Source organism: Nymphalis io, chromosome Z (genome assembly GCF_905147045.1).
Source record: "Nymphalis io chromosome Z, ilAglIoxx1.1, whole genome shotgun sequence".
Lineage (NCBI taxonomy): Eukaryota > Metazoa > Arthropoda > Insecta > Lepidoptera > Nymphalidae > Nymphalis > Nymphalis io.
In genome coordinates this window covers 6,146,515-6,161,670 of record NC_065918.1, presented here as the reverse complement: position 1 = coordinate 6,161,670, position 15,156 = coordinate 6,146,515, and the positions used below count along the sequence as shown (strand labels likewise).

The 15,156-nt window shown below is 31.3% G+C and overlaps 1 protein-coding gene across 1 annotated transcript in view; it reads right to left on the bottom strand.

Annotated features, from left to right (window-relative positions):
- LOC126780294 (discoidin domain-containing receptor 2-like) overlaps positions 1–15,156 on the bottom strand; it is a 47,369-nt gene that overhangs the window by 3,621 nt on the left and 28,592 nt on the right. The window contains exon 10 of the mRNA XM_050504623.1: positions 4,609–4,776. Coding sequence (XP_050360580.1) covers positions 4,609–4,776 — 168 coding nt within the window. The remainder of the gene's footprint in view (positions 1–4,608; positions 4,777–15,156) is intronic.

Below are 15,156 nucleotides of genomic sequence, written 5' to 3'. Positions count from 1 at the left end.
ATTTATGCATAAAACGTTTATTTTCGATTTATTTATTTTCACCGAATGCACTCGATCGCGTCATTATATGCCATAGAATGTAACTATACCTATTAAGCAGGACAATTATCTTGTTTTGTTTTGTAAAAACTGATAAATTTACGGTAAGATAAGGCTTTTACATATTTCTCTTAATACGCGTTTTATAGTTAAAGTTTCCGTAATTTGAAACAGCTACCTTTTAAGGTAGATGTCAAATAGTGATTAACCAAGTGCACAAAATTATATAATTTATTATGAAAAATGCACTTACGTTCGGGAATATTGAGAGGAATATGATTATGTGATTCATTCATTATAGGAAAGTTTTGTTTAAAAGTTAATAGTTTTTCTTGTGTGGACGGCGGACCGCAGACCTATAAAAAAGGAAAAACATTTGATAGAATTTAATTCGTTTACAATTCTAATAAATTATTACAACATTGTTAATTTGTGGTACAATTATATAATTATTTAGACGTAAAAATTGCCACATATTATGCAAACGTACAAAAAGAGAATCGATATACTCTTTACTCTTTTTGTTTCTATTCAATTTGTAGTTTTTCATATTAAATATGTTTGTTCTGTCAACTATGATTGTTTTTAGCAAAACCTTCTTATTTTAATTGATTAATGCATTTACTTAAATTAAATGAGCGTTTATTGTATTAACAGTACCACAATTTATTTGTATAGAAATATTTATTTCCCATTTTGTGATCGATAAACAATTACAAAATGTCGAGTCACCAAAAGTTACTAGATTAATTAGTCAAAATGATATGTGATGTGGTTCACATTCATAATTTACTATTGTTTGATGTATTCTACACTTTTACGTAACGCGTTTAGTGCAAGAGTATTTTTGGCTTTTGTTTGCTATGAGTGATTATTACAAGATGAGTACACAATCAACAATTATAAATTATATATACTTTATAGCTTAACATTTGCATTTTTATTTTGAACAGTTACCGCTAATATTTGTTATTTTTATAAATCGCTAGAATTATGTAAGAAATAAAATGAATGAAGTTCATAATCTTAAACCTTTTACTTTTTAAACAGATTCCTTTTAATATGATGAGAAATGAGATTGACGCGATCTTTAATTAATTATCTGTGTGGCGAACAAATATTAGATATATCGTAAATAATATGGTAAAAATATAAAATAAACGTCCATGGCTATTAAGGCGAGGGAGAATCGGGTGGTCGGTGGCGGGCGCCCGAGTGTGAGCAGATTGCATTTTCTTGCTACGGCCAGTAATCAATTTTTATGAGCATTTTTGTAGCCCCGTGCTCTCCGTTCCCCTCCTTCCAGCGAAGCTGATGTGCAAACTTTCCCCTCGCAACACGCCACGGGCGTAAACTAACTCGCCTTCACAATTATTACCTCTCCGGAATTTAATCTAGTGAAATTTAATTTAGTTTACAGAAGTTTCGACGGAATCCCGCTTTACAAGTATTGTTTTAAGCCTCGACTATCATACAGGATGACAAATATCTATGGAACACATAAATACGCGGTACCCCTAAGTTTGTAAGAACTTTGAAGCCGTGTTTCTGAGTTTAATTAATTTTGCTCTAGACGGAGATCTCTTGGCTGGACGGTACCTGTGATAGTTTCAGAATACGATTTTAGATTTACTAAATTAAATGAATTTTATTATTATTGTATAATAAGTTTTTATTTTACTTTAACACCAAAAATATAAGTTATAATTGTTTCGTAGTTACAACTTTTTTATTTAGTAATTATTTTTAAGTAGTTTTTAATATTGAAAAGCCTTAACTTACCGATTTTATTTTCACAGGTTTGAGGTATTATATATGAGGTATGAGGTTTATCTTCAGAAGTTTGAGAAGGTTTTTAAAAACAATACAATTTTTACGTAGGTACGTAAAGAGTCAGCGCCCAGCAGATATGGTACAAAGAGGGCATTGCACATTGAGCAGAACTGGCAAATGATCTTTACCCAGCAATGGAGACTGTTTGCAGACTACTATTACGTTTAGCAAATTAGCGAGAAAGTACGAAAACTAAAGCTGAAAAATTGCTAAAAAAATTAAGTTCTTAAATTGTCCTATCCAGAATCGTCGAATCATTTATTGACAGCATTTATAGTGCATAAATTATAAACTGCACAGTACGTTATGTGTATTTACCGTAGCTTAATATATTATTACAATAGCAGGATTGGCGTCCTCGACCTGTTCACATCGGAGAAAACGATTTGTATTATTACTCTTAATTAATCGCGGACACGAGCTGCGCGATAGATATGAGCCCATCTCGCCGTTCATCGATAATATGTTCAGCATGCTACATAAATATGTAGTATATATGTTGCATTATATAAATCTGTAACCTTCCGATGTAGAAAGGAATAGGAATAACTACCATTATTGTTTAAAAAGAAATGGTTTAAGCATGTAAATTTTTAAGAAAAATTGTGAATATTTGGTATATATATATGTATAAAGAAAAAATAATTCGCAGATGCCTATAATAAAAAAATATAAAATGAATACTGAATACAATAGAAAGAATAATTTATATTGATGAGTTAAAATGACGAAGTTATAAAATAAATACAAATTAGAATTAAATTTTAAACCGCCGAGTCACTGCGTTGTTACCAGTTTTTAGTTCACAATCTAATATGTAATTTTTTTATAATAGTGAATTAAAATATAAAGATATAATAAGATGCAAATCGTATTGAATTTGGATTAATCCATTATTTTACATCGACAAGTTTTATATTATTTCAAGTAAAACTAAAATTATACAAGAAAATATATAATATATTCAGATATATTTACGAAATAAAAATATTGTTGCGCAGAATGGGTAGATGATTTTTATGATTTTAAGTATTGGTATAATAAAATTAATGAAAACGAGAAATGATAAAGAGATAATTTATAATTAGTTAATTGACAAATTAAAATATTTTATTATACTTAGAGATCAACCGAGCGTTTTTAAGGGTTTGGGATTGTATGTATGTGTTCTTTTGCTTGTGAATGTTTCTTTCGCCTCGCATATTGGAGAATACCATGAAGACCTTATTCAGAATTGCTTTAATTCAATTTAACAGTTTTCTTTTTTTACTAAACTCCGTAAAAAACAATAACTGAAAGTGTCTGCGAACCACATCGCAAACTTGTTAATTTGAAATTTTGTAATTATTTAGTATGATCACATAAGAAACCATTTAAATAGGCATATCATGTTCAATACCACATTGATGTTTGACATTTTTTTTATTATATAGAATTAATGTTTTTCTTTTAATAATGTTTTTTGTCATGTACAACGTTGTTCATGTATTTGTTTATGTATGTTTATTGCGTTGTTACTAAGAGTAAGCTAAATAATGTGAAAAGTTTGCTTATAAAATAGATAAGTAGGAGGAGTTACACCGTATATAGACGATCACATACGTCATTCTTATATATTACAAGGTGAAACATAATGCGCTTAAAATATTCCTTTATATTAATGTTTTTATAAAATAATTAACGATAGAATATATAATATTTGTTAATATATTGATAAAAACTTTTTAGTATTTATGTCAAAATGTAAAAAGAGACAAACTGCTAGATAAGCTATGAAATTATAAAAATGCTGTTGTCAATTTAAAAAATAAAACTTTAAATTTAATAGTTGTGTGTATGCTATTTTAAAAAATACAATAAAAATATTCAAGTATGGAAGATTTTTTTAAAAATATTAAAAGTAAATTGACGATAGAAAACGTAGTTGAGCTTGTAGAGGACGGTACGTTCGTATTGTTTTTAACTATCTGTATGGTTGATTTTGACAAAAAACTCATTTCTTCGCATATTTCAGGTAAGGTTATTGACGATGACTTAAAAGAAAACGTAAAATGTGATGTTGAACATGTTGATTCTAATTTTATGAAAATTACATCAAAAATAAGTGATATAAGACAGGTAGCTCAGCAAGAGGCGTCTTCTTCAGACGACAGCAAAGTCAAGGAATCTGATCCCACAAATTCCACATTACAGGAAGAAAACTCTAATCAGATTCAACAAGATAAGAAGAAACCTCGCAACGCAGACCTCACTTTCTTTTTTTAGTAATTATTAAATCTTGACTTCATCAGCTTCATTACTAAATATTGATTTAATAAAATTTTATAAATAAAGACTAAAATATTTTACCAGCCTGTACTATTAATGATTTCTTATACTATATTATTATAAATATATGTACTTATATATAATATCAATCGTTACCATATTTAACCTGTTGTCTGTCCAAGCTGTAACACTAATTGTACATATATTCGCAACTGTATTTTATTATCATGACACATTTAAGTGATAATAATAAATTCATTGATACTTTGATACAATCGCAAATGACAGCAATAATATATAATACGATCAAAGCTGCCATAAGTCTACATATGTAAATTAATTCATTTGCTGCATTCCGAAGTATTTGTGGCTGTACTTGGGATTTATTGTTTAATCGTAAGTGTGAATACCGTGTAAATAACTTCCTGAAAGAAAGTATTCTTATTAATAAATAATGTGAGTACTTACAGTGCCATGAGGACCTTCACCAAGAAAGGTTACAGGTCTCATACGACCTCGTGGAAAATCCAACAACGGCGCAACTCCAATTGGGGGCTCTGCTTCTGGTAGCTTAATCGAAGTGAACAGGCCAGGGGGTGGTCGATCGCGCCTGTATGTGCGCTCATCGGGATACGCCTGCAAACAATGGTTAAGGTAAATATTTGATATCAGAGAGGGAACCACTCGAAACAAAAGAAATAATTCATATGATATTTTAGGTTACAACACAATTATATTATTATTAGTATTTGTATTTTTGATTTAATTATTCGGGGAAGACTTGATTGGTACATGATTTTTTTTAATGTGATAATAATTTTTGTGTATGTCGTAACAGTTTGTCTTCGTAAGATTAAATAAATAAATAAACACGTGAGCGATTATTTCTCGAACAATCTTATTACTCGGTTTTAATTACTTTATTTGCCATAATCGGTTAAATACATATTTGTTACTAAAAAATACGACGCCATGACATTTATATTTATTTCTTAAGTAACCTTATTTCACAAGTAAAAGGTAACACAGTACATTAAAATATACGTAGAAATAATAAACTAAAAGTGTTTAAATTTGTGTGTAAATTTAATTGTATTTAAAAGATTATTTTTTATAGTTGAGGGTTCAACGACCTTTAAAGCGAAAAGCGCAAGAATCGAAAACTTTTATTTTATTCTTTTTTGTCTGTAGAGGAGTTTGAATTATATTTTAAATTTAAAAGTTATCTCAAATTACGTGCTACGAACAAATAAATGTTTGATGATTATTTTAAAAGAAAACACGCAAGCAGAGTTGGTTTATGTTAAAGAGATAATGATAAAACAGCTCACATAAAGTAGATTATTTTTGATAATGATATTTTTTTATATGAAACTGTGAATTTGGAAATATACTGTATCTAAGAGTTATTAAGTATTTCCATGCTTCTGAAAAAAAGCATATCTGTACAGTATGGCTGTCCCAGTCCCAGTCTATTTCTGGCTCCAATAAGTTGAAGCTAGATTTTTTTTTGGTAAAATAATCATTGATAAATAAAATAATTATAATTATTATAGCATTATCGTTGGCACATGTAATCTGATTATTTGGAGCGGATGAGCCTTTTCGATACTTTACGATCCATTACAGTCAATGTAAAGCTTAAAGAGCTGCCATAGCAACATATGCTGTATTTATCTCACAAACACTTAGATATACTGAAATATACACGATGGTGTATCGTAAATTATATAGTAAATTTAAGCATAGCGGAGCTAAAATATTCTTATTTTATGTTTTCAATTGAGTATGATTTTTGGAAATAATTCTACTATCAATAGCGAGTGCAAGAATCATAGTCATGAATATATCATTAATATGTATTCAATTCAACCCAATTTCGATAAAAGTTTAAATGATACAGTATTTTATGTGTATGGGATATTAAATTATTTCCATAAGATTGTCGTCACCGACCGATATCCATTATCATACTATTATTTACACTATTGTTAAATAATAATAGCATGCCGCCTAAGCCTTTCAAAGCTATAGTAAAACATTAACAAAACACGGTACGTAGTTCGGTAGGTAAGTCGCTCAACTAATGCCGTCCTTACCCATTTATCATTTTGCAAACAACCGTATAATATCCCTAATGAGTAAAATCCAAGCATACCTTGGGCAATACCATTAATATTACAAACCTCCAGCCTTTCCCCTTTATAGATGCTTACCTTAGCTACGTTGAATGTGTGCTATGCCGAGTTTTGGAGTTAATAATTTTGCGGCTTTGCCTTTTTAAATTTTCTTTCATCAGAATTCTTTTGATATTGTTTATGCAAAGCTTCAATGTAAAGTTTTATCTCCTTGAGTAAACAGATGTGCTATTCTAGCTATATAATATTCTAACTAGCTATTCCTCCTGATCGTACAGGCTTATTGAGGCTTTATCCGAAAAATATATTTAAATATATTTAATTAACAAATAGTATATATCTGGTAGTATTGACTTTTCTTAATCAGTTTATATAATTATGTATACCCTAGCAATATGAAAGTCGCAAGATTCGATCCTGAACTCCCGTATCATTGTCGTACCCACTCCACCCTCTAAATTGGAGGGTAAGCTAGGAATATTATTAACTCATAGCATTGCTACTTAATTAAAGATTCCCTAGGAATTCGCGTATATTGGTGATTTTCTCTTTATTTTAACTATCCTTTATTTTAACTTATCTCAAAATATTTGGTGGATATCTTTATTTAACAATCATGTAAAATCTCAAATGTCAAATTGATAATTTTTAAATCTGAACCACGAAATTATGCAATGAAAGCCTCATCCGAAAATTAATATGACTTGTAATGATATGCCCAAATTAAACGGCAATTTTACTCAAATACATTGTTTAATTCACCATTGTCACACCCCTAGCTGCCGAGGGGAGTGGGGCGAGTAGGGGTTGTTTCGGAACATGTGACATATTCACGTGCCACTCGGGTGTACTTACGGTAGGTAGTACTGCGGCTACGCGGTACCGTATGTTACATGTAATGAAGTGCCAGCTAAAAGATTCTATAAGCGGTAAAATAATGCATTACAATAAATTATATTTAATGTTTATTTAAGTAATACAATGTTTTAGTGTTTTATGTACAATATTTATATTTTTAAGCTTTCTATATAAATATTTAAACTTCATGTTTCAAATGTTAGTTTTTTTTTCATAAAATGGCTAATGGTTAAAAATGCTAAAAGGTATTCTCTTTCAGACAACCTTAACTCGATTATAGTATAAAGTAGAGCAAAAAAAAATCTTCACACGAGAGTATAAAAATAAGCACAGCTATTTAATTAAAAAAATAATGAAAATATATTTAAAAGGAAAACTAAAGTAGGATGGAGATGTATAATTAAAAACGTAAAGGTATTATTTTGATAAGTGTCAGTTTATCTATCTTTATGTAAGCGAAATATCATTGACTCGTCATGAAATCTCCGAAACTATAGGTCCGATTGACTTGAATTTTAGGCCTAGTGGTTAGAACGCGTGAATCTTAACCGACGATCATGGGTTCAAACCCGGGCAAGCACCACTGAATTTTCATGTGCTTAATTTGTGATTATAAGTCATCTCGTGCTTGACGGTGAAGAAAAACATCCTGCATGCAGGAAACCTGCATGTGTCTAATTTCATTGAAATTATGCCACATGTGTATTCTCCTCATCAAAAAGGAGAGGAGGCCCAGCAGTGGGACAGTAACAGGCTATTACTGTTACTCCTTTAGGGACGTCGACGCGTACTGAGAAAGGATTTTTGATAATTTCGATCAATCAGGGACAATGGGAAGGGTAAATTGTATGAATTTTACCCGTACGATGTCGGGACGGGCAGCTAGTAAGTAATAACTGTAAAAATAGTTGATATTATTAAATAAGGGTAAAATCATTTCGGTAAATTAAATTCTTTAGAGGGTTTCATTTAATGCATTTGTATTTATGTGACTAACAATGATTACAAGAGTATTTCATTTCGAGACTCGTTGGGGTCGCTTACTGTAGAAAGTAAACGTAATAACGTCGGTGAAGGAGTTTATTTTAATATAGTTTGGCACATTTAACAGCACAAATGAAACCGAGGCTAACGAATAAATAAACAACACTGTCTGAAAAACAAGTTTTCGATCCCATTTTTTTAAAATGTAATTGACCACAAAAACTTAATATTAATTAACATCAATTTGCATTTCTGATCAGACCTCATCTGATTGAGATTGTTTTTTTCATACGTACATACGATGGGCGCTCGTATCGAGCCAATATGACGAGATGAAACTTTGCAATCCTATACATACGCGTTCGTAACGATTGAACCGTTGAAGTTGGCGGAAGCCTAACAATATCGCGTCCTATTAAGGTGCCTATCAAAATACTTATACATCAATTTACCATTTATCTTACAGTCTAGAATTCTACTCTTCATAAGATTATAAGATCATGACAAATATACTAAGCAAAATATATACTATAGTTAGTTTGCCAATCACCAAGGTATGTTAACTGCTTTTTTCGTCTAGTGGAATGTATAGGCGAATGGCGATGGTGAACGACTAATGATCTGATTAGTGAGTGAAAAGTGCAAGTCGAGTAGACAAGTTCAACTAGAGAAGGAAAATAAGCCCTCCCTTATTTTCCTTCTCTAGTTGAACTTGTCATAGTTTCGAAGGAGTCGGCTAAGTGCATTGGCCGCCGGATGAGAAACAAATCGGGTTGTGATAGTTATGACAAGTTTCAACCTTCCCATTAAGGAGAGTTCGACCTAATGCACGTGGAGTAGCTAGAGAGGGGCTACTAATAGTAAATTGATCCCATAGTCTCTACTATCCGTGCAGGGGTTGGCTAACTCAGGTGTTTTAGGGGGTAAAAATCTCGCACAGCCCGGATTCCTCTCAGGGAGCTGGATACCCTCTGAATGCTTCCACTATAAAAATAAAAGGTGTCTAGCACATAGCCCGCAGATCTCGAGGTCCTTGCTTACAGCGGGTTGGGCCAGTAAAAAATTTTTTTTTTTTTTTTGTAGAATTCTAATTAGCACTCCGCTGTCTGGTTTTTAGCAGTGCTTACATTCCCGTGACTCGTAAAACTTGTAAAGCTGTTGGTCCTACGCCTTAATTATATCTGGTAGTATCGGATTTGACACACCATCGGATATTTAAATTCTTATTCTCATTGTGTATGTGATCTTCTTTAATTCTGGAGTTGTGCTTTAATTTGATAAAGAATTCCAACAATGTTAAGCTAATAGTGAGTGCTAACTAAAATAATTTTGTAATAGTTAAATATAAAGTTTTCACAAGCACTACAATCAATGTCTATTGATAGATATTAATGAAATTGATAGGGAACGTCTTTCTATACTCAACAATTGAATAAGCGATTAAGTTATACCTATTTTACATTGGTAGAAGTTAGATAGTGAAATTTGTCTGCGATCATTGTGACTACGGTAGCTGAAACTTCAAGAAACTAGAGTAATTAAACAAAGTGTTGTACCTCAGCGAATACCCCGGCGATGCTAAAAAACAAGTTCTAGCATTTCTACGGCACTAAGTTATTTCATTAGCATAAAATTTGAATTGGATCTTAGAACCTACTATTAACTAACAATGCGAAACATGTATGTGAGACTATTTTTTATATAAATTGCCGTATATATAAACTTCCGTCGCTACTATATTTCTGTTGGTTGCTGCACTAACTAGCAACTAGGTCATCTTCATGCTATTTATGTATTTTATTTATGAGGTCATTATTGAAATAATAATCAAATATTTATTAGAGTTAAAAATGTGTGAGAAACATAAAACATTAGGTAATATACAAAACTACTTCCCCCGAGAAACGGCGAGACGCGTTTCCATAAAATAGTTTATAATAATATCTCCGCCTCCGCCCTCGTGAATATTTTATAGGTGGAATGAAAGAGACGGCCATATAACCCATTACTACGATATGGCTTTACCAAGTTGATGTATTGCAGCTTTCTAGAAGTTTATATTGGCATGTTTCATTTCAAATATTATAAGAAAATTTATTGAACTTTAAGAATATTTAAATAAACCTTTTATCACTTTTTGTTATATTATTCGTTGGATGTTTGTAATATATAAAATAACAGTATAATTAGAGGGAATATTAATAAATGTTATTTTCCAAAAATGTCAAACAAGACAAGATGATATCTGTATATCGCTGCATGTGTAATGATATGATTTTATCTTCAACGATGTTGTAATTTTTTTTTTAAATAACAAGTCATAAGTTAAAAAATAAGTTTATAAAATGAAGCAGGCAATCGTTTCGCTTTAATACATAAACGTTAACCGCCAAGTCGAGTACACATATGCTGGTGCTTAAACCGCGTACTCCACTACAGCGTAATTAAAAATTAAGCACCACCGAGTCCCAGGTGTTCTTCAGCAAAATGCATTAATTAAGATCGCCGGGAAAAACCTTAAACAAACTCTCTAGTGGTACACTAATTACCTTAGTTACGCTATACTGGCCGCATACTGTTGTAGCGAGGTATTCCCGTTATAAAGCCTACAGTTCAAGGTCGAGGGGAAGGAAAGTAACCTGGACTGCGTTAATTAACTTTGGGGGTTTGACCTTTTTATACTTACTATGTTGACTTAAGACGTTTCGTAATTAGTGTTTTCTAGTTTTTCGTAAATATTGATATTGCCACATAACAATGTAATTGAATAAAATAAATGATTGTTAAATCTTTAAAGCCGAAGATAATTGCTACAAGCGGATCACGTAGTTGTAAAAATAATAGAGAATCGGAATATTATGCTTACGACTAGAAATTTTCAAAGAGTATAAAACCGTTGAAGAAGTTTTAAGCCTAGACATGATAAATACTTTTATTGTTTGTTTTATACTTTTTTTTTATAGAATAGGAAGGCGGACGAGCATATGGGCCACCTGATGATAAGAGGTCACCAACGCCCATAAACATTGGCATTGTAAGAAATGTTAACCATCGCTTACGTCACCAATGTGCCACCAACCTTGGAAACTAAGATGTTAAGTTCCTTGTGCCTGTAATTACATTGGCTCACTCATCCTTCAAACCGGAACACAACAATACCAAGGATTGCTGTTTTGCGGTAGAATATCTGATGAGTGGGTGGTACCTAACCGGACGAGCTTGCACAGAGTTCTACCACCAGTAACTTTATTTGTATATCTATATATTTTTTGACTATTCTTTAATAATTTGGAAAAAATATATCGTTTTGAATGCAAAAATGGACGAGATATCAAATGTTATAAAATTTAATTAAGTATGAAAAAAAATATTTTATGTACTGCATAAGATATTGATTGAAATTTCGAAGTCTCTATATTAAGTATCGTTGCTTTTAGAATGCATGACACTGCATAAAATTCCTGTATATTATACATCACTCTGTTCGATGTAAGTACATTATCTGCATAGGTGAATTAGTTTACCAGAGGAACACGAGTAGCAGTGGTATACAAGATGGAGGACGCCGAACACGATACATGTAATTACCTGACATCCTCTCAAAACAAGCTCGAGGGACGGAGCGTCGTAAATCAATTCCGTGACAAAGGTTCTGTTATGTCAAAAGAAGTCAAATTACACGTAATTATTGTTAAATTGATATTAGTACGAGCTTATAATTAGTATAATAATTTGATAGTAATATGGTTCAGGAATAACTGCCTTAAGAAACATCTTACATTCGCAGTGTTCATTATATACAGCCGGTAAATATTAAGGAAAAAGGTATGTAGCTTATTTCACCACGCTGTTCCAATGTTTCTCGGTGCATATGTGACATAGTTTTATTAGCATTTATCATCATAATATTTTCATTCGTCGCAAAGTACGAGATGAATTATACGCAAAAAATAAGTACATAATCAGCGGTCTTTACTCGGTTTTGAATCCGCAATCCTCGATCACATGTTCTAACCACTGTAACTTACTATATAATTTTCAGTTCTTAATTTATTTTTCTTTGAAATATCTATTTAAAAGAACGTTGAACTTACGTGCAACAAAGAAACATTTCAAGAAACAGAAAGGAGTGATAAATATTTAGATTGCGTGTTCAAAAAAACACAAAAGAAAGACGACCCACCCTTAGCGAAATCCTTGAACGGACAGCTAACATACGTAGTTTGTACAAACTCCCAGTGTCATTATAAAATACGAGCCGCAACGTGGATTCACTCTGAGAAATGGCGGATGGGCTCGCAAACACCTGGTACCCAGAATCATAGAGCTACGAACTCCTTTACTGTAGTCATTGCTCGTTTTTGAAAGTCGAAAGTCACTAGAATAAATTTATTACTCTCCCCGAAGTGAATAGGACACTTTTTTAAAACAGTTACCTCGTAAAATGGCTGATTTTTACATATATTACAGGAGATTCGGTAAAACGGATAGGACTTTCAGAATATTTATGGGAATTCCTTTTTTAACTACTAGATTTTAAATAATCTCTATTCATCTTGCAAACAATATGGAGTCAATCGTAATACTTTTTGCATCTTTATATAATTGACGTAACAAAAAAAGCAAAAGTCTTCTCTTCTTACCGTTTTGAGAAGGTTTATAAACAATACTTATATCACTACACTGATATGTATATGATAAGTGTTGCATTATAGATGCAAACGAAACACAAAAGGCAAAATTTTGATCGGCCCAGACACTATTATGACACTATATCATAAAATATTTTTTTCTCAATATATTGATGTTTATTTTGCATATTTTTTTAAATAAAATTGTTCTAATTTGAAAACGAAAGTGCGGTATTGCGTATATGTTAATATTTGTTTAAAACTAGAACTTCCACTGACTATTGTTTCAGGGTTGATAGGCAGTATAATAATCAAATTCAAGTATTATTAAAACAAAATTATTTAAAAAAATAAATAAAACACTGTTTTATTTTACAAAGTGCTTCGAAGAAAAAGTTATTTTGTTCTAAAGAAGCTCAAAGCTTTGAGCCTTTATCGTATACCCTTTTAATCATCTTGTTATCACGTTAGCGCACCTGGCTTAGAAATAGTGTATGAAATTAATTTATATTCAAAATTGTGTTTTAGGTAGTGCACCGTAAATCATAAAGCCCCTTGTATAGTGGAATTCACTACTTTACAATTAATTTTCGACGGCCTTTACACGCCTCACACGCCGCATACTGATTTAATTTGCATCAAAATATATGAAAACAATTACTTAGTACTGTGGTCCCTAACGTTAAATTTGTATGTTATTAATTTGACGTCCATTTCATAAAATGCAATCGCTGTTTACGGAGTATCGACATTTTAATTAAATTTGGCAGAATACTAATCAAAGCGATGACGTCTAAATTTATAATGTGGAAACGAGTCATGTTCGCAATTTGTAAATTATTTAAATTATTTTCATATTGAATTATGTTTGCTCATGTCGCTCACCTTATGGTTCAGAAGTGCAGATTGCATTTATATTACGATCATTGATTTAAAAGTGGTTTTCGCAGTTGGTTGGGCTTCTTGCTGACCCGTCTGGGTGGATATCAGCCATTCATCAAACTTTATTCTCCCACTTAACATCAATATTTTATACTGCTGTGTTTGAAAGGTGATGACATCATCATAGATTTTACTTTTTGCAATACCACCAATTGTGGGTGATGATGACAAGTTACAAGCACGTGGTCAGTTTGCTTAACCGCCTTCCTAAATAAATAATAATCCAAATGGCATAGAACAAATTTATTTTTCTCATTATTTGTTAAGTTAAATCCATAATGAGATTGTGAATATGTTTGCATGTACATTTTTAATACAATACATTAGTAAACATATATATATGTATGTATACATCTAAAGAAAAATATTGAAACGTAATGAAATACATTGCAAGGTATAGGTGAGGTTGAAACAAATAAAGCATGAGATATACATATTTTTAAATGGGCATATTGCCAAGTTTTATTTGATATGCTGCCATACCTGTTTTTTTTCGTTTCGTGTGACCTCGCATTTATAATGAGTACAGCCCAGTAATAAAAGCTTTATTTAAAATAGGTAACCAGTTTTGTCATAATACTTTTTTTTAAATGTGTTATGTTATATTTATTCTGAGAGTTATTTAAAAGTTAAAAAGATCGTACTTTTAATTATATCTTCTTCCATTACATTTGTGTTTATATACAGTAATTCTAGTCAGGCAAATATAAAAGTATAGATTATGTCTGACAAAAAATATCGAAAGCAGCCTGAAATTAGAAACTGACAGCTTCTGCTCCTCGTAAAGCACATAAAGTCGTTGCTATTGCGCCTATCTCGCTCCGATATCGGATTGTGAGAGTGAGTAAATGGAGAGTAAACTCTACTATTCTACTTTACTAGTAAAATAGTACTTAGTAGCATTCTTAATATTTTTTTGTTTTGTAATAGTGTCCATTATATGCATAGTTTCATGTCACGTAAATAATTTAAATTTTAAGCTTCAAATCACAGGTTCTCCTATTGCTTCTAAAACGCTCTGAATCTTCTGGTATAAGTTTTATTTATATATATGTATTCGTTCAGCTTTGTCTGTTTGCAATTACAAAAAAGTCTCGTCATTTATTAGTATAGATAGATTAACATTTAACATTGTGTTAGAATAATCTTTCTAACACAAGGTAATTGAGACTTCGGAACTGAGGAACATGAAAAAAAAAACAAGGCAACTTAACTCTTATCCAGTGAGACAACTATACTAAAACAAACCCCTCCAAGCATTGGCCCTTATGTTAGGGTTGTGATCTTAAAATGTTATGAACTAGGCCAAAATACTTAAGAGAAGATAGTCTTATTTTAGAATGTCATAGGATAGGAAGTCGAAAAAGCAACCAAATAATATTGATAGTAATTATGTAATTTGTATGACCAATTTAGTTGTCTTTCTATTAAAAAAGACGCAATTATAGTAGAATGATTATAAG